Here is a 21,492-nt window from a genome sequence, read left to right as displayed (position 1 = left end):
GACGAAATTAATATGTTTCCATTTGGCCGGTGTGATTTCCATTACACATTCCCCCACCTTCTCCCCGTAACCCTGCACATTCTTCCTTTTCATATAACTGTCTAATTCACTTTTGAATGCTTTAATTGAATCTGCCTCCAGCACATTCTTAGGCAGCGCATTCCAGACCTTAACCACTCGCTGCATGAAAAAGTTTTTTCCTCGTCATTTTTGCTTCTCTTACCAAATACATTAAATCTGTACCGTCTCGTTCTCGATCCTTTCACAAGCGGGAATAGTTTCTCTCTAATACTGTGTCCGGACCCCTCATGATTTTGAATACCCTATCACACACCTCTCAGCCTTCTCTTCTCCAAGGAAAACAGTCCTAATTTCTCCAATCTATGTTCATAACTGAAATTCCTCATCCCTGGAACCATTTTCATGAATCTTTTCTGTACGCTCTCCAATGCCCTCACGTCTTGCCTCAAGTGTGGCGCCCAGAACTGGATGCAATACTCCAGCTGAGGCCGAACTAGGGTCTTATGCAAGTTCAATGTAACTTCCTTGCTCTTGTACTCTATGCCTCTATTAATAAAGCCTAGGATACCATAGGCTTTATTAACCGCTCTCTCAGTCTGTCTTGCCACCTTCAATGACTTATGCACATATGCACTCTGCTCCTTCACCCGCTTTAGAATTGTACCCTTTATTTTATATTGTCTCTCCATGTTCTTCTTACCAAAATGAATCACTTTGCATTTCTCTGCATTGAATTTCATCAGCCACCTGTCTGCCCATTTCACCCACTTGTCAATGTTCTTTTGAAGTTCTACACTATCCTCCTCACAGTTCACAATGATTCCAAGTTTCGAATCATCTGCTAACTTTGAAATTGTGCCCTGTGCACCAAGGTCTAGGTCATTAATATATATCATGAAAAGCAAGGATCTCAACACTGATCCCTGGGGAACACCACTACGAACATTCCTCCAGCCCAAAAATCCATTAACCACTCCTGTCACTCAGCCAATTCCATATCCATGTTGCTACCGTCCCTTTTATTCCATGAGCTACAAGTTTGCTCACAGGTCTGTTGTATGGCTCAAATCTGTATAAAATGCCTTTTGAAAGTCCATGTACACCACACCAATAGCATTGCCCTCATCAACCCTCCCTGTTACCTCCTCAAAAAACTCCAAGTTAGTTAAACATGATTTCCCCTTAAGAAATCCATGCTGGCTTTCCTTAATTAACTCGCATTCGTCCATGTGACTATTGATTTTGTCCCGAATTATTTCTTCTAGATGTTTTCCCACTACCGAAGTTAAACTGACCAGCCTGTAGTTGCTGGGCTTATCTTTACACCCTTTTTAAGCAAGGGTATAATGGTTGCAATTCTGCAGTCCTCTGGCACCACCCCCGAGTGTAAGGAAGACTGAAAAATTCTGTGGTTTCCATTCTCACTTCCCTCCGTATCCTTGGATGCATCTCATCTGGTCCTGGTGATTTATCCACCTTAAGCACAGACAGCCTATTTAATACTTCCTCTTTATCAATTTTAAACCCCTCCAGTGTCTGACTTTCCTCCTCTTTCAACATTGCCTGGGTTGTATCGTCTTCCTTGGTAAAGACAGATGCAAAGTATTCATTTAATACCTCAGCTATGTCCTCTGCCTCCATGTATAAATCCCCTTACTGGTCCCTAATCGGCCCCACTCTTCCTTTTACCACCCTGTTACTATTTATATGCCGATAGAAAACTTTGGGATTTCCTTTAATGCTAGCTGCCAGTCTCTTTTCATGCTCTCTCTTTGCTTCACTTATTTGCTTTTTCACTTCCCCTCTAGACCTATATCCAGCTTGGTTCTCCATAGTAATTTCTACCTGGCATCTGTCATAAGCACACTTTTTCTTCCTTATAATCTCTACCACGTCATCCAGAGAGCTCTGGATTTGTTTGCCCTACTTTTCCCCTTTGAGGGAACATACTTTGACTCTGCCCGAACTATCCCATTGTTCATCTTCCGGTTTTCCTGCCAACTTTTGACTCCAATTTATTTACCCCAGCTCCATTCTTACCCCATTCCTCTCTGATACTTGCTCATGGTTCCCACACCCCTGACAAGTTACCAGTTTTGCTTTTCTCCAGTCTGAGATTCCCCTCAAGTTCCCATCCCTTACACAATTTAGTTTAAACCCTCCCCAACAGCACTAGCAAATCTCCCTGCGAGGATATTCGTCCCAGCCCTGCTAAGATGCAACCCGTCCATCTTGTACAGTTTCCACCTGCCCCAGAACCGGTCCCAATGTCTCAGAAATCTGATGCCCTCCCTCCTATACCAGTTCTCCAGCCACATGTTCAGTCACTCAGTTCTCTTATTCCTATGCTCACTTGCGCGTGTGACTAGCAGTAATCCCGAAATTACTGCTTTTGAGGTCCTGCTTTTTAATCTCCTTCCTACCTCCCGAAAATCTACTTTCAGAACCATATCCCCATTCTTACCTATGTCCTCAGTACCAATGTGGACCAAGACCTCTGGCGGTTCACCCTCCCCCAGAAGAATGGCCTGCAGCCGCTTCGTGACATCCTTGACCCTGGCACCAGGGAGGCAGCACACCATCCTGGAGTCACGTTTACTGCCGCAGAAACGCCTGTCTGTTCCACTAACTAACGAATCCCCTATCGCTACTGTCTTCCACTCTTCTTCCTCCCCTCCTGTGCAGTTGAACCACCTGTGGTACCACAAACTCTGACTGCACTCCTCTGAGGAACCATCACCCTCACCAGTATCCAAAATGGAAAACCGATTAGTGTGTGAGAACATATCAGGGGACTCCTGCACTATCTGCCTGGTTGTCTTAGAGTGCCTGGCGATCACCCATTCCCTATCTGCCTGCATGCTCCTAACCTGCGGTGTGACCACCTCCCTAAGCGTGCTATCCACATAGTCCTCCGCCTCACAGATGCACAACAGTGACTCCAGCCACTGATAGTGTTCCGAAACCCTGGTGACACTTCCTGCAGATGTGTTTGTCTGGGACACATGGTGCGTCCATGACTTTCCACATGCTACAGGCTGTACATTCCACTCAAAAGAGCTGCCCTGCCACACCTTAACTTTACAGACTATTTATTATAAGTAGAATAGCTTACCAGTTACTCAACAACCAGCTCTTTCCACTGCACCAAAGCAAGAACCAAATACTGGAGGGTTAAAAAAAAGTAGGGGAAAAAAAGGTAGAAAAATGGAGCACCTCCTTCCCCCCAGCCCCCCCCCCCCCCCCTTCACTGAACCCGCCACTCACCAAACTCGAATCTCCACACTCAGCTTACAATCTGCGCTCAGATTCAGTAGGATGATACTAGGAATAATTTATGATTTTTTTTTTTTTAATGGGGCTTTTCTTACAGAGACAGAAAAGGTCAAGTGGAGCCTAATAGGGGTTTTCAAAATAATGAAAGCTTCGGAGATGGGAAATGGTGAGAAAAAAATCTGCTAGTAGGTGAGTCAGTAACAAGGGGACATAAACCCAGAATTACTGCTGGAAGAATGAAGGGGAAGTTGCATTTTGTTTTCCACAAGCTGGGTTGTTAGAACATGGAATGATTGACCTTAAATGTCCCATTTAAAAAGGGAATCGGATAAGTATTTGAAAATGAAATTTTAAGGAGGATATGGGGAAGTGTAGGGAAATAGGCTTAGATAGCTTCTGTTGAAGAATGATCACCAGCACAAGCATAATGGACCAAGTGACTTTCTGTAATTTCAACGATCATATAATTTCTGAATTCTAATATTAGCAATATTATCTGAATAAAATTAAGAATTCTAAGCTTGTTACATTTCTTGTGTGAACTACTACAATGCAGGTGTTTACTGAAAAACTAGATATCTTGCCCCTTTTCTTTGAGAAATAGGACTCAATTTGTTTAGCACTGCTAATCACTAGTCTTGTCACCTTTTGATACATCCTCTGACTTTGGCCACTGATTGAATTTTGGAGTCAATAAGCCATCATCAAATCAGCTTATTTTTCAGATTAGTCCTCCGAGAGTTATTTGTAATTCTCTTACAACTGTAGTTCTGCTGTAGGCATTGATACCAATACAAATCATTATTTCTTCTTTCTCATCATAGCCAACTTTTATTGCTGGGTTGGACTATCAGTAATTAATGTAAAAGGTTACAGGATGTTGGTCTAAACCTCAGTAGGTAGCTCAATCTGACCTCAGAATGTGCTTTGACAATGGAACAGTCACTTTGGTTGAATATGGGAATAGAAGAGACAAAGTATAGGACAAAAATATACTTCTCTGTATTATGGGCGGCGCAGTGGTTAGCACCGCAGCCTCACAGCTCCAGTGACCCGGGTTCGATTCCGGGTACTGCCTGTGGAGTTTGCAAGTTCTCCCTGTGTCTGCGTGGGTTTTCTCCGGGTGCTCCGGTTTCCTCCCACAAGCCTAAAGACTTGCAGGTTGATAGGTAAATTGGCCATTATAAAGTGTCACTAGTATAGGTAGGTGGTAGGGAAATATAAGGACAGGTGGGGATGTTTGGTAGGAATATGGGGTTCGTGTAGGATTAGTATAAATGGGTGGTTGATGTTCGGCACCGACTCGGTGGGCCGAAGGGCCTGTTTCAGTGCTGTATCTCTAATCTAATCTATTAAGGGTACTGGTCACATTGCCATTCATAATTTACTTGTACCATGTATCAGTCCAAGGTAACACTTCTATATGCTTTAAAATAAAACAAATCTTATAAAATTCCTACATTGCAGTCAAATTAGGTAAATCATTTCTTTGTTTACACAGGAAGCATTCACTTTTTCATTTAGCGGTTTTACATTTTTTAACTATTTTAAACTTTGAAATATTTGGGCCATTAGCTCAGGCATAATTGTGAATTGTTATTAACTTTGGGATTTCAAAGCAAGGAAAGGGAAAACTTTTGTGCAAGGTTTTTTTTCTGTGCTGTCTCTAATAAGTTCTAAATGACAGTACATATTTTAAAGATTGGGAGGTAGCCATTCTACTCTGCAGAATTATTAATAAAAAAGATTTATTTGTGTACCAGGAAAATTGTGACTCGAGTCTGGTTTCAAAAGGATTATGGTCTCTCCCAACAGCTGCTTAAGTCTCATTTAATTTCTCCAGTTGCAATTTTAGAAAATTAAAGACACTTCTATAGGCGATACCAATGCTGAACAGTTCTTTGTATTTATTTTAAAGTGCAAACTGTTTGCGTAATCTAGTGTTTGAAGTACACCATGAAAATAAATTGGTCTTGGTCTCTGGCTATGGATTTAATAAGGAAACAAGAGGTATGATACGCACATTGCCAATGGAGACTGTTCTGTGCAGGCCTCTTAAAGAAACAGTTTTATCCTTTCAGTACATACAATTCATCATTTCAACTGGGTGAAGGCTGCCTTCTTTCAGTTAATGTTCTTGTGAAGGGAAGATGACTTGGGATTGAACTGCACTATCACTGGAGTCTTGAACAAAATAAATCAAACTTGCAACTGCCAACCCATAAGTTTCAGCGCTATATGAAATAATGTGTTTCAGAACTCGAATGCACAGTAACAAAATGTTCAGGATTCAAGCCTATTATGGTCATATAGATTTTTCATCCGTTGGACAGCAACAGGTTTTCAGCTAAAGTAGCTAAGAAAAGTTCCCTCTGCTCAATTTATAATTTGTTCCTGTTGGTTAATACCATAAATATGTAAATATGTTTATTGTCTGCAGTTCAGCATTATAGTTCTCTCTATCCCCCTGAGGTTTTTTCAGGGAAGATGGGGTGCACCCCTGACTGACTAGTTTATTGAAATGTCTGGCTGATGTACTGTCCCAAAAAGTAACTAGATTGTGTACTTGTCTGAAGTGGAAAATTCCTCAGGTATGTCCTGTCAATAGAAGGCAGGGCAAATCAAATCTGACCAAGTACCGCCCCATGAGTTTATTCTCAATCATCAGCAAAGTGATGGAAGGTGTCAATGCCACCTCTACAATTGAGAAAGACTAGAGTAGCACTGTCGTGGGAGCATCATCACTTCCAAATCCCCTTCCAATTCACACACCATCTTGACTAGGACATAGATCACTGTTCCTTCATTATTGCTCAGTCAATAGCCAGAAATTCACTACAGCACCATTAAGGGAGCTCTATCAGCAGTAGGATTGTAGAGGTTCAAGGATAAGGCCTACGACCACCTTCTCAGCAGCTAGAGATGGCAATAAATGCAGCCTTGTCGGTGTCACCTACATCCCAAGACCAAATAAATAACTGTATAATCAGTTTTGGTGGTATTGGTTGAATGATAAACATTGGACAGGAGAGTTGTGTACTCTTCTTCAAAAAAGTGCCATGGGATATTTTGCATTCACCTAATGAAGAAGATGGGATCTGATCCGAAAGACTGCATGTGCTGAAGTGCAGAAGCCCCTCAATACTGGATAAATGAATGAATAGTCTTTACCGCTTTCCTCTACGTCTTTATGCCAAACATGCTGTAATTCAGCATGTTACTATTTTTAATCAAGGAGTACAGGTTCAGGATCTTACAGATTCTTTAAAATGATATCTCCAAGCAACTCAGCATAGTGGAGTTGGAGCAAAAGGTCAGAGCCTTGTGCCAGACATTGGTCCATTTTGCATTATGACTGAAGAAGTTTATGTAAAGACAGTTGCAGCTAGTTTGATATCAATGGTCATGTTTGCAATCTTCTACCTGGGTCTTTGCTGTGATATCACAGGAAACAGTTTTCATTATCACAGATTCGGAGATTGTTACTCTACCATTTAGTTCCTTTGCTATGAAAATATTGTCAACCAAATCTTGAAACTGTGTAGTGCCACAATATTATTTTTAGTGATGTGCTGTATTGCCGAGCCTTCCAAGATTTTTGCAACATTAGTGTTGTACAAAATACCATAAGAATAACTCAAATAAAAACAATATCTCAATGTCTGTATTTCTATGCTGAAAGTTGGTTCTGTGTCAAAAGGGAACATTTCAGACGTGAGCATTATCATATAGTACTGTCCTCACATAAACTTGAAAAGTTCTTTGACACATTGTCAATATTACAAAATGGACCAATTTTCAACAGCAGAAACAAACAAGAAAAATGATCACTCCCTTTGTCAGTGTTGTGGTGAATTCGCATGTTATTGCACCATTGCAATTTAGCATTAAGCATGATTGAAGGCATAGTGGTGTGCAGTTATGGATGTAGCTGCATTAAATATTAAAATTTTATTATAGAAGCTGGTGATTGAAGAACAGTAAATGTGATGTAAATAAGTTGAGAATAAACAAAACTAAGCGGTTTTATTTTAACCCATGGTTTATGAATAAACAGTCCTTTCAAAATTATGTAATTGGTGCACCAGTTTAAATTAAGATGTTGCAAACTTAAAATTGAACTGCTGTGAAATCATTCTATGTGTTTCATAGTGATTTTAATTTAGGATTGTTTTGTAAGGACTAGAATAGACTTTGATTTCAAACAATTTTAATAATATCGTAGCTAGCACAGAGCCCTGCACTTAACAAGGAACAATCAGTTCCCATTTCCAATTGCAGTGACCCCTGCTGCAAACTGCATGTGTGTGGATGTTGGTGTTTCACTGCAGCACTGTGTCCCCACAATTGGAAGGCAGACTGCCAGCATCCCCTAACCAGACATGTCGAACCATATCCCAGTATGAGTCACTGCCTTCAGGAGAGAAAGGCAGATGAAAAAATGTGTCTTTGAGTAAAATTATCCACAACAGCTAGACAGACTACCAAACATCCACGGTCTCTGAGCAAAATCCCGACTGCACAATTAAGTCTACATCAGGGTTGTCCAACCTACGGCTCGCGAGCCAGGATCCGGCCTGCCAAACGTTTCTATTCGGCCCGTGGGTGTAAATTGTTCCTGGGGCCGTTCCTCATCGTCATCCTCACCCTGACTGGAGACGATAAATTTCCCTTTGTCTTTTTACAGCGTGGGCTTTTTAAAAACATTGTGCTATCAGTTTCACAGCTAACAGCTGCGGACATCGGGAACAGCCGCTTTCCAACAGTTTCAGGGGTTTTATGGCAGGTTCTCACTTTTTTATTTTAAAAAAGCCCGATGCAAAACCCTGAGTCTGTTGGAAAATGGCTCTTTCCGATGTCAGCAGCTGTCGACTTGAAACTGACAGCGCAATGTTTTTAATAAGAACTGATCGACTATCTGCTGAGCGTCCGATCTCTGCAACTGTGTGAGGGAGAGGGGGGAACAGAGGAGGGGTGGAGGCAAGGAGACCGAGAGAGCGGGGTACACTGAATGGGGAGTGAGGGACACAGAGGTGGAGAGAGGGGAAACAGAAACAGAGAGGAGGGGGAGAGACAGAGATGGGGGAGTGGGAGAGAGACAGAGGGAAGAAGGCAGAGAGAGTCAAAGAGTCATTTACTTAGGGCACGGAAGGAGGCCATTCTGTCCATCAAGCTCATGCTGGCTTCCACTGAACTATGAAGTCAGTCCCACTCCCTGGCTCAATCCCCGTAGCCCTGCAATTCTGTTTCTCTCAGGTTATCATCCAACTTCCTCTTGATGTCATTGATCGTCTTCGCTTCCACCACCCTTGTGGGCAGCGAGTTCCAGCTCATTACCACCCACTGTGTTAAAAAAAAGTGCTTCCTCAGATTCCCCCTGCATCTTTTGCACGAAACTTTCAAAGTGTCCCCTAGTCCAAGAGGGGAGGGGCCCAGGGCAGGTGGGGGGAGAGAGAATGAGACACACACACACACACACAGAGCACGGGGAGAGGGTAGAGAAAGATCAAGGTTTCTCCTAAAAGATGGACATCTATCCAGAATATTCTGCATCATTACATCAAGTGTGCGGGTAGAGATTGACTACTTATGCAAGCAAAAATAATGTCAGGTATGTCACTAAATCAGTTTTCAATATAGCGACGAGAAAGTAAATCAATAAATTAGTCTTTTCATTTAAAGCTTCTTCACAAAAATGCACATTTGTTGTTGTTTTTATTAGTAAGATAAATTTTTAATGCCTTTATCTTTCAAAATTTGCTCACCGGCCCCCTGGGCTGATCGAAAATCGTAATGTGGCCCTGTGCCCAAAAAGGTTGGACAATCCTAGTCTACATGGTTATAAACCAATTCCTTCCTGGGGCTTCCCTTAACTAGATAATATAATCATGATAAGAGGTTTAGAAAATTCCAAATCTCACAACATATCTTCATCCCTTCTCCAGATTTGAGAAATGCCCGACACTTTTTGTGTTTATCCATTTGAAGATGCTGTGTTTAAGAAAATTTGTGCAGCAGATTTGTTTAGATTTGCAGATTGTAAGTGGCCATGGAATAACCTCATGTTTTAAAAATTGACTCCTTACTGTTTAAAGGGTTGCTGTATAGGATGTTATTCTTTTGTAAATAGTAAGCATTTTCCATGTTTTCATCATAAGTAAACTACATACTTTCCTTTCACATAGTCAAGTTTACTGTATGGAAAATGCCCATGGCCAGTTGGTACGAGACCTTGACTTCAATCCCAACAAGCAGTACTACTTAGCAAGCTGTGGTGATGACTGTAAAGTGAAGTTTTGGGACACCAGAAATGTTCATGAGCCAGTCAAGGCATTAGAAGAACATTCCCACTGGTAAGTGTTTTCTTTATTCACTTGGTTGAGATGGCAGGATTATTCAATTCAACGATTTCTTTAGGCTGTTTGCTGACAGTGCAACCACTAGGTGGCGCAGTACTTGCACGTGCACAAATGCAGGCTCTTCAACTGGGACGTCAGTATCTTCGACGTTCAGGCAGCTACCAGGATTAAAGATGGCACTGCTCAATTTATCACAGGAAATGCTTATGGTTTTATTGTTCTAGCAACTAATAAATTGTATTATTTTATTTTACATAATGCATAAAAAGATACATATTGTAACATGCCTCCTCCTGAAGTCCCCAGCATCACGGATGCCAGACTTCAGCCAATTCGATTCACTCTGCGTGATATCAAGAAACGACTGAAGGCACTGGATACTGCAAAAGCTATGTGCCCTGACAATATTCTGGCAATAGTACTGAAGACCTGTACTCCAGAACTTGCGCCCCTAGCCAAGCTGTTCCAGCACAGCTACAGCACTGGCATCTACCCTGCAATGTTGAAAATTGCCCAGGTATGTCCTGTACACAAAAAGCAGGACAAGTCCAACCTGGCCAATTACCTCCCCATCAGCCTACTCTCAATCATCAGTAAAGTGATGGAAGGTGTCATCAACAGTGCCATCAAGCGTCACTTGCTTAGCAATAACCTGCTCAGTGATGCTCAGTTTGGGTTCCACCAGGGCCACTCAGCTCCTGACCTCATTACAGCCTTGGTTCAAACATGGACAAAAGAGCTGAACTCAAGCGGTGAGGTGAGAGTGACTGCCCTTGACATCAAGGCAGCATTTGACCGAGTATGGCATCAAGGAGCCCTAGCAAAACTGAGATCAATGGGAATCAGGAGGAAAACCCTCTGCTGGCTGGAATCATACCTAGCGCAAAGGAAGATGGTTGTGGTTGTTGGAGGTCAATCATCTGAGCTCCAGGACATCACTACAGGAGTTGCTCAGGTTAATGTCCTGGGCCCAACCATCTTCATCTGCTTCATCAATGACCTTCCTTCAATCATAAGGTCAGAAGTGGGGATGTTTGTTGATGATTACACAATCGTGACTCCTCAGATACTGAAGCAGTCCGTGTCGAAATGCAGCAAGACCTGGACAATATCCAGGCTTGGGCTGATAAGTGGCAAGTAACATTCGCGCCACACAAGTGCCAGGCAATGACCATCTCCAACAAGAGAGAATCTAACCATCTCCCCTTGACATTCAACAGCATTACCATTGCTGAATCCGCCACTATCAACATCCTAGGGGCTACCATTGACCAGAAACTGAACTGGAGTAGCCATATAAATACCGTGGCTACAAGTGCAGGTCAGAGGCTAGGAATCCTGAGGCGAGTAACTCACCTCCTGACTCCCCAAAGCCTGTCCACCATCTACAAGGCACAAATCAGGAGTGTGATGGAATACTCTCCACTTGCCTGGATGGGTGCAGCTCCAACGACACTCAAGAAGCTCGACAGCATCCAGGACAAAGCAGCCCGCTTGATTGGCACCCCATCTACGAACATTCACTCCCTCCACCACCGACGCACAGTGGCAGCAGTGTGTACCATCTACAAGATGCACTGCATACATGCACCAAGGCTCCTTAGACAGTATCTTCCAAACCCGCGACCTCTACCAAATAGAAGGACAAGGGCAGCAAATACATGGGACCGCCACCACCTGCAAGTTCCCTTCCAAGTCATACACCATCCTGACTTGGAACTATATCGCCGTTCCTTCACTGTCGCTGGGTCAAAATCCTGGAACTCTCTTCCTAACAGCACTGTGGGTATACCTACCTCACATGGACTGCAGTGGTTCAAGAAGGCAGCTCACCACCACCTTCTCAAGGGCCTGGCCAGCGTCGCCCACATCCCATGAATGAATTTTAAAAAATGCACTGCAGGGTGACTCCATGATCTGATGCACTCTGCAGAGACTCACGTTTGCATGGAGAGAATCAGAGCAATGCAGCTTCATTTTCCATTCATTACTTCCATAGATGCAATCACTGCAAGCATTGATCCTCATAGAGTTATAGAGTTATACAGCACAGAAACAGGGCCATCGGCCCACCGTGTCCGTAAAGCTATTAATAGGAGTGGGGAGTAGAAGGAAAGTGAAAGGACAAGGGACTTGATGGGAGTGAGGGTGTGGGTGGAAGCATGAGTGATTGGAAGAAGGAATGAGAAGAGAGCTGCTGACGGCCATATTTTCTCTTAATGCATCACCTCAAATGCAGCCTGCAGGCATTGGTGGTTTCCTTACCTGCCAGTTAATGCCAGACCTCCTACCTGAAAGAGAGAGAGAAGGAGGAGGACAGAGATAAAGGTAAAAAAGTAAAGGTAAGGGAGAGCAGTGGCAGAGAAGGAAAGAGAGAAGTAGAATCACAAGAGGAGGGACAGAGAGAGAATCAGGTAGACAAAGACATCAGAGACTGATGAGAGAAACCATATTCTTTGTCTTACTGTATTTCCTGCCATTGGAAATCAACCACTGTCATATAATTGTATAAACAACTGGAAAAATTTAAGTGAAAATAAAGTTTTTTTGGAGGGGGAGGAAGAACAAAGTCACTTACATTAGAGAATTTTAAAATGTTAATAGTATTACAAATATATCGGAGAGGCCATATATCTTTATTGTGTCTGTCATTTGATGTATTACAATAAAGGACGAATGATTGTCACATTTAGGTTGGAACAGGACTTAGATAAACATTGGAAACCACACAACAGGTCCTAATGACAGATGGGCAATGAAATAGGAGATCTGCTAGTACTAAAAAGGAAATTAATATTAATGGAAAGTATATGAAGAGCTTTTTTAAAAAATGGCTGCCTTGTAAGTTCTTAGAGGATTTGTGAGGAGGTGACTTTTCTACAGCATTACATGGTTAGCATGGACCAATAAGCAGCATTGTGGAAACTACAATGTAAAATATTACATATATGCCGACACAAAACATTTAATGATATGGAAATATATAGGGGGAGAAATTGAGCCTTGATGAGTGTTGTCAGGGTAAATTTCAAGTGATAGTATCCCACACCTGATTCAGTGTGTGCCAGGTGTCCAATTGGAAACTGGTGACTTCAGAGTGTCCAGGGCACCTGCCTGAGATGCCTGTTTTAGGACCCTGCTCCCAAATTTGGCAGAAGGTAGGCTGGTGGCCACTAATGAAAGGTAAGTCCTTTTTAAAAAAATTTGCCTCAATGTGGAGACAGGAAGAGAAGTGCTTCTCGTGACTCAACAGTACTGTGGCTGCTGCAGGCCCGACTCGCCCAACACTTCTTGTTTGCCTCGGCTTTCCAGAACCTACCTGTGTGCTAGCCCGGAGCCTAAGCAGATGGATTTTGCGAAGGGTTAAGCTGGTGAGCTGCCCAATTGGCATCCACAGCTCGCAGGTCTGATGGTAATGAAACCCAAGGCCCAATTTGAAACTGCTACTTGGACTGATCTCTTCAGGCGCGCTAGCCAAACTGCACAGAACAATTTTGCACCCATAGTAACTAAAACTAACTGTGATCAAAATAATTAATTTATTTTGTAATCGATGAACAGTACAAACCAGTATCCAGATGTACCAGACTATCCTTTTTGGTTTCACAGTATTCAGTGGAAGTACTTCTAAAATTTTATCTGTGCAGTGAAAATATTTAATCTTTTGTACGCAGGGTCTGGAGTGTCCGATACAATCATTCACATGATCAGTTGGTGTTGACTGCCAGCAGTGACAGCAGAGTCATTCTTTCCAACATGGTATCTATTTCGTCAGAGCCCTTCGGCCACCTAGTGGATGATGATGATTTAAGCGACCAAGAAGACAATCACAATGAAGAAAAGTACGTAACCTGTCACAGTCTTGTAATTTTACCAACACATAAGCAATTGACAGACAATGTGAGAAGTTCTATAGCAGTGTTAACAGACTACTGCATACCAGTAATCTTATGATATGTGGGCATGATAATCTTGTGGCCATGGGACAGAACTAGAAACCCAGAGGAAATCTTCCTCCTTTCCCTGTCTCATGTGGTGTGGTTAACTATTAATACTCTTAGGGCAATGAAGGCAGGGCAATATATACAATCTTGCTAGTGTTGATCACATCCCAAGAAAAAAAATAGATCTATAAAGAACAATATGTGCATTTTCACTGGTTTTTATTCTACTGATCAAAGTAGGATATAAATATATAATTTTTAAAGCTGCGGTATCCTACTTCACATATCTAAGGCTCATCTGTGGACTTGTGCAGACTCTTGTGGCGAAACTGTCATCAAGTCTGTTGCTTTAATATAGAAATTGGAGGAATTTATTATTAAATTCAATTGGCATGCAGGTTTTTGTGCTGAATTATAATTCATTTCTATCAGAGTTTGAGGAAAACGGAAAGTGTAGCTTTAAACACAATGAAGTAATGTTATCAGGCCCTACCCGCATTGCGGAGCCTAACTAGTGATATTCAAATTGGAAAATTGGGGAGACAGTCCTGGAACCCTGTCTCTACTACTGTGGTCATGAAGCTTCCTGCCAGGAATGGAGCAGTATAAGTTACCCCAATAAACAAACATCTAAAATGTACTTACTTTTTCTCCAGTTATTCTTAACTGTAGCATACCTTTGAATAAGTGTTGTCATTAACAAAAATGTTCAGTTAATAATGAGTCAAATAGAACTCTGATGTTTTACTGGAGCTATTAACCCACACCTCATCAGCTTTAGATATTTAAAATAGGATAACCAGGAATTGTTCAGTGCATTGGACACTGTCCTCTCGTCTATAGGACTTGAGTTGGACTTAGAACCAGATAGAAGCAGCTAACTTTGTCAAGTTTGTGAGATGAGTTGAGATCGTCTCAATCCAGTTCCTAATGGATGCACAGGACAGTAAATATTTTGTGGCAAAGACTTTCTACCACTGGATATATTTTATCCATGGCATTACCAGCATGGTAATAGCTGGACAGGATGTTTCAGCATCAAGGATTAGTCTACAATATAGCCCCTTCACTTCTGTTCCCATTTAATGTGTCTTTATGCCCATAGTATGACCAGTAAGTGCACAGATCCTACTGAATATGTTTGCAGCAGGTACATAAAATATCAAACAGTTATTTGGATCCAACGCTAGGATAATTATTGCTTCTATTGGACCACCAGTGTCTGGTATATTAGACAATCATTGATTTTCATATGCTTACAGGATAACAGGTGCCATTATAAGTATGGAATGAAGAATTTGAGTTTTTTAGGAACCAATTCTTTCTGCGTTCAGCTTATATACGTTAAATGGCTATTAAATACATTCATAATTGAAAATTTAATAACGGATGAGGAATTTGTAAATAGCTTTCTTTGGTCATAGTTAAATAGTTCAATTACTGTTGATCATTGAGGATGACACCTATGGTTACAGCTACATGACCTCTTCAAAGGTGACAGTTTCAACTAAAATTTAATGAAGCATTTAACAGAGTAATGTTTTCACTTAACAGGACATCACCTAAATAATGTCGCTATTTTTTAAAAGGAACACAGAATATCATAATAAAATGTAACTTCATTAGCAGTTCGTGATTGTTGAACAGTGCCAAGTTTTTTTTTAAATGTAAAATTTTAAATGTTAAATGCTGCTATTGCTCAAAAATATTTTCAGCACTGGTATTTTTTCTAATTATTTGAAGCTGCTTTTTGTATCATAATTTGAAAGTAATCTTTTGAAAGATGATTTGAACATTAAAAAGAGAATTATGAAGTGTAACCAAATAGGAGGAAAGAATTTAAATAGCCTCTTTCCAGTCTGTGGAGTGTCCCAAAGCCAATGAAGTACATTTCACCTGTGCTCATTGTTGTGATGTAGGGATGCAAAGTCTCATGGTCTCATTTCAGCAATGAAATGAATGTCTAGATAATTTTTATTATTGTTGGCTGAGGGATAAATGTTGGCCAGGACACTGCAACAACTCTCCATGTTCAATAGTGCCATGGGATCTGTTGCAGGAAGACAGGGTCTCAGCTTAACGTCTCAGCTGAAAGCCATTGTGGCATTTAGTACTGGATTGAAATGTCATCCTAGATTATGTGCTCAGTTTCTGGAATGGGACTTGATGAACCCTTGTCCTTCTGACTCTGAACCAAAGCTAAAATATTCATCAACTTGATGGGGCAAGAATTCCTTCGTTTTTAACTGTCTTTGACAGAACCTGTCTTGATTTTGTTTCTGAACTGCTGAAGATACATTTATAGATGATACAATCTGTATAGATGGAGAATCACTTTGCTTTTTCCTTTGTAAAAAGAACACATTTACTTTTCTGCCTTAAAATGGAAAAACTTAACCAATTAATTCATCCCAATTCTTTGTTGTCAAGTGAAGTTTTAGTAATGAAATATTCTGAGGCAGACAGAGACAGTAAAAAGTTTGTGAGAATGCTAGGTCTTACTGTCTTCAGAAAGTACTACTGATCAATAATGCCCTAACAGGAAGAAAAGAAGGTAGCATTGCAAATTTGATTTGTTTGCAAAGAAGTAGGACCAACAGTCATTTTGCTGTAAAAGTAGAGATCAATGAAGATCTTTGTACAGGATACTAATGGGAACCTGGTGCGTGAGAGATAGTAAAGATTTTACATGTGCATACTGAACCCAAAAGAAACCCTTCTATTCCCCTCCATAATATAAGAACTGTAACATGCCCATATCCTGCTTAGGGGTGTGGTAGCATGGTAGTTATGTTGCTGGACTAGTAACCCAGCAGCCTGGACTAATGATCCAGAGTTCTGAGTTCAAATCCCACCATGGCAGGTAGAGAATTTAAATTCAGTTAATTAAATGAAGTTAAATAGATCTGGAATTTTTTTTTAAAATGCTGGTATCAGTAATGGTGACCACATAACTACTGGATTGTTGTAAACATCCATCTGATTCACTCATATCCTTTAGGGAAGGAGAGCTGCCATCCTTACCCAATCTGGCCTCTATGTGACTCCAGACTCTCAGCAGTGTGTGGATGACTCTTAAATGCCCTTTAAATGTCCTGGCAAGCCACTCACATGTATTCAAGGCGGCAGCTCGCCACCACTTTCTTAATGGCAATGTGGAATTAGGTCAATTTGCAGAGGCTACAATTTTCCTTTATTATGGAGTAGATCTTTCTTTTCATCTCCTGTGTCAACGAAGAACAGGCTGTCATCTGTCTTTTCAGACAAAAGACCACTGTAGCCGGGGCTACAATTAGCCTCAGTACACTTGCACTCTGGGGAAAACAAGACGAGATGGGATACAAGGGGGTGAAGGGAAGAGAAGTAAGTTGCCCTCAGCCTGTGAATAAATAACAAAAAAATTATCTGCTAAAATGACGGCTCCTCTACTCTTGATAGTGGTGGAGTATTTCAGAATTGCACTTTGCCATACGTGTGTGATCAATGGGAAGCATGACAGTACATACCTTGAGCCAAAACTATGCAACATAAGCTGGATGAATTGCAATAGAAGAAAGAAGGCCAGGTCCTCCCTAAAACCAGGAAGAATTCATATAGAAATATTATTCCCTGTGTACAAGAGTGCACAGAGGTACACTTTACCTATGCATACACATAGTTTCAGCCTGTGATTGCCAAAATATGCCTAATCATGTAGGTAAAACTAAGAATCAGATTTTGTATCCATGTTGTGTCATATACATATGAATAGGCAGCTGAAAGTATGCAGTGAAATTGGTTGACCTGCATGAATATGTTTATTGAGTGTGCACATTTTAACCCTGTGCAATTCAGCAGGGCAATAGCTTTATCTTAAAATAAAGCAAACTACACAACTTTGCTCGTCAGGTTAAAACATGTGATTAGTGAATCTTCCCTTCTCTACTGAAGCAGTCCCTGAATAATACTTCTGTGAATGACTGTAAATACAACCAAACAACAAACTACATTGTCTTAAATATTCTGAATGGCATTTCAATGATGCTAAATACAGACAAGGTTAATTTGGAATTCAATGCATATGGTGGGGGCAATGTACAATTTATTACAAAGGGATACATTATATTCTGTAATAATGCTTGTTGGAAGGACATCACAAGACTCTAGTACAACAATGGAGGGACCATTATTCTCTGTAAAAGGCTATTGAAATAAAACTAGCTCAAGGATACTCGAGATGATCTTTGAATAATACAGAATCATAGAATGACACCGCACAGATTAGGCCATTCAGCCCATTGTGTCTGTGCTGGCTCTTAAAAAGAGCAATCCAATTATTTCCACTCCCCTACTGTTTCCCCGTAGTCCTGCAATCTTCTCCCCTTCAAGTATTTATCAAATCCTTTTTGAAAGTTACTATTGAATCTGCTTCCACCACTCTTTCAGGCGGCGCGTTCCAGATCATAATAAGTTGGTGTGTTTTTTTTTAAAAACTCATCTCACCACTTGCCAATTAATTTAAATCTATGTCCTCTGGTTGCTGCCTTCTGCCACTGGAATCAGTTTCTCCTTATTTAGTCTATCAAAACCTTTCATGATTTTAGGCACCCCTATCAAATCTCCCTTTAACCTTCTCTGTTTTAAGAGAACAACCCCAGCTTCTCTAGTCTCCACATAACTGAAGTCCCTTATCCCTGCTGCCATTTCTAGTAACTCTCCCCAAGACCCTGATATCTTCCTGAAGTGTGCTGCCCTGAATTGGACGCACTATTCCAGCAGGGGCCTAACCAGTGATTTATAAATGTTTCGCATAATTTTGTTTCTTTTGTATTCTATGCCTCTATCTACCAAGACAAGCACCCCATATGCTTTTTTAACAGTCTTCTCAAATTGTCCTGCCACCTTGGAAGATTTCTGTACATAAACTCCAAGTCTCTCTGTTCCTGCACCCCCTTTAAAATTTTATATTTCCTCTAATTATTCTTCATTCCAAAATACATCACAATTTTCTGTGTTAAATTTTATTTGTCATGTTTCTGCCCATTTCACCAGTCTATGACCTCCTGAATCTGTTACTATCCTCACTCTTTACTACTTTTCTGAGTTTCATATAATCTGCAAGCTTTGAAATTATACCGAAGTGCAGGTCATTGCTGTATATTAAAAAGACCAGTGGTCCTAATACTGACCCCTGGGGGACACCCTTCAGTTTGAAAAACAACAGTTATGTACTACTCTTTGCTTTCTGTCCCTTAGCCAGTTTCAATAGACGAGATGAATAATACAAAATGAAGATGGAATTGGGAGGGAGATTTCAGAAACTTGCTTGATAAAAGCTACTTATTAGACAGAGCTTTCAACTATAGTTAGTTGCTGTAGCAAAATAGAATGGAAATTGTATAGCAATTTACAGTCGCAAGTTTGACACAATTGTGACCAAATATTGCAACAGGAAGAATTAAGGGTTGTGAACTTAGGTAAGATTTTTAACATGGTAAAGATATATAAAAGAGTAGGGAGAACAGTAATTGGCAATGTATTTGTACAAATAATACTTTCATCATATGGAGGCAGTGGTGACAGATGTTTCACCAAATGGACCTTGGTAGATACTGAGAACACAAAAAGACTGAAGAATTTGTGCTGGGGTGCCAAGGAGAAAATTGAATAACATTGACTAAATCAGCGCATGTGCTTGTATTTTTGGCTTAGTCTAGGCTACGTGCATTATCTGTTACACAATATGTAATGTAATATGAGATTGAAGGAACTTTCCCATTAAGTTGTATTTTTAAGTTGTATTGGAGATATCCAATAAGTGCTAAAACAAATTTTAGTTACCTATTGATTTTTCTTTGCAGGAAAGAACCACTACAGGACAGCATAATAGCCACATATGAAGAACATGAAGATAGTGTCTATGCTGTGGAATGGTCCTCAGCTGATCCATGGTTGTTTGCATCTTTAAGTTATGATGGAAGACTGGTGATAAACAGAGTACCACGAGCATTAAAATACCGTATTTTGTTGTAATTTTGCAGCACAATAAACTCACTGGGGAGGGGATTTTTAACACTCTAACATACTGGGAGCGGTGGGGGGCAGACCCAGAAGTCTGAGTTTCTCCGCATGCTGTGGAATGTAAACTTTGCAGCATGTGTCTTTCGTCATTTACTGGCTCCCCAGCCAGATGTCAGTCTGATTGACAGGCCTGGCTTCCAGTTGGGCAGAGTGCACTCTGGAAGAAGCCACAGGGCCATGTAGATCCTATACCTGACCCATGACCCTGGGGTAGGAGTAACATAGGGGGCCGGGAGGAAACACTCTGCCTTTTCCCTGAGGAGGTCCTTGTCCTGCTGCAGCTGCTCGGGAGACCTGGCTGTCCACAGTTAAACTTGCAAAGCAGGAATAATATGAAGCTTTCACTTTTTAACATATTTAAAATGCCAACCCGCATCCTGGGAGCAGGTTGGCCGCCTGGCCCTTGTCACGCCTGAATAACATCTGGAAGTCGATGTGTTGGAGCCAGCTTCCCAACATGCTTCCATTTTTTACCCATTTAATCCCACACCTGTACCCAATCCTACCTGCTCACCCATGTTAAAATTCCCCCATTGTTTTGAACTATACATGTATGATTCTGTTATAGAAAACCCTGAATAGAACTTGGCATGAAGTGTTATAATAGAGCTCCCACATTGCTGAGGATCGTAAGCAACAATTGTCTCAGAAAATGTGTTCCAAAACTTTGGTCTGTGAAATCACTAATTTAGACAAGTCACTAAAAGGATTGAATAATGTTTATGGTATATTTTCAGTATCTTTTACAGACCATGCAAACTTTGCACTATTGTGGGCTTTACTGTACATGTTTAATGGAAGATTTTACAAGTTTCTCCCTATCCCCTAAGATAATTAAGTGAAAAACTAGAATATCTGCCTAACCTTACGGCACATATCAGTCACATTAACTGTCTATTTTCATGGCATGTTTCCACAGTCGTGGTAACTTAGGAAGCATTCCATTCCATACAATATTTAACTGTCTGTAAACTTATAACTATTGATCTTACTTTGAAGAAGATATTTATCCAGCTCTTAGTTAAATTAATTAATTGACATGATTACAGTACAATTGCTGGCCTGTTTTAATGGGAAGTACAACTTCAGTAGTTAGTCATAGTCATAGAGAGAGATACAGCACTGAAACTGGCCCTTCGAGTTGGATCAAGAATTCTAATAAACCATTTGCCTCAACATTTATATGAATTATGAACCTTGGATTGGATAATTTAAATACTAGAGATACCTAAACCATCCACTTGAAAGCATACTTCTGAATATCTGATTGGATACCTTATATTTGATCAATAGATCAGATAAGCCAGATTTTTTAGACACCTACTGCGTCTCACTCCAATATATCAATAAAATGCAGAAAAATTACCCATTATCGTCTTGGAGTAGGATGGACCTCTAAGTATTGCTAATTGAAAGATATCGGCCAACTACCTGGGACTGATATTTCACAATAATATGATTAAACTTACCTTTAAAGTTAACCTCTGTGTGTCTGAGTAGCTTTGTTAATGTTCTTATATGCAGCCATCCGCTTGGATTTGGAGGTTATCTTTTGATTTAGAGCTATTAGTCTTGTAACTTTAGTGGGATGTTGCTGTCTGTGCACTATATCCCACCATGCATCAGTAGAATTTTCCTACTTTTTGTCCCGTTATGAGATTTCTGACAGACTTTTATGTTTCCAAATGATTCTAAATACACCACATAATGTAAATTTCATTTTTTCTATGTCTGTACCTGATCTAAGTTATTTATTTCATCTTAAAGAAAGCTAGAAATACAGCAGCTTTCCTTTCTGTTCCGCATATTTAATCCAGAAATTTGTTTTTCTC

At 40.7% G+C, this 21,492-nt stretch overlaps 1 protein-coding gene across 1 annotated transcript in view; it reads left to right on the top strand.

The window, feature by feature from the left end:
- Positions 1 to 21,141, top strand: part of eipr1 (EARP complex and GARP complex interacting protein 1) — a 79,959-nt gene extending 58,818 nt beyond the window's left edge. The window contains exons 7-9 of the mRNA XM_068022133.1: positions 9,483 to 9,650; positions 13,331 to 13,498; positions 19,441 to 21,141. Of these exons, the coding sequence (XP_067878234.1) occupies positions 9,483 to 9,650; positions 13,331 to 13,498; positions 19,441 to 19,612 (508 nt within the window). The 3' untranslated portion in view covers positions 19,613 to 21,141. The remainder of the gene's footprint in view (positions 1 to 9,482; positions 9,651 to 13,330; positions 13,499 to 19,440) is intronic.
- The last annotated feature ends 351 nt before the right edge of the window (positions 21,142 to 21,492 follow it).

The sequence above is a fragment of the Heterodontus francisci genome, chromosome 3, assembly GCF_036365525.1.
Source record: "Heterodontus francisci isolate sHetFra1 chromosome 3, sHetFra1.hap1, whole genome shotgun sequence".
Classification (NCBI taxonomy): Eukaryota; Metazoa; Chordata; class Chondrichthyes; order Heterodontiformes; family Heterodontidae; genus Heterodontus; species Heterodontus francisci.
Note: the sequence above shows the minus strand (reverse complement) of the source record. Positions and strands in the feature narration are given on the sequence as shown.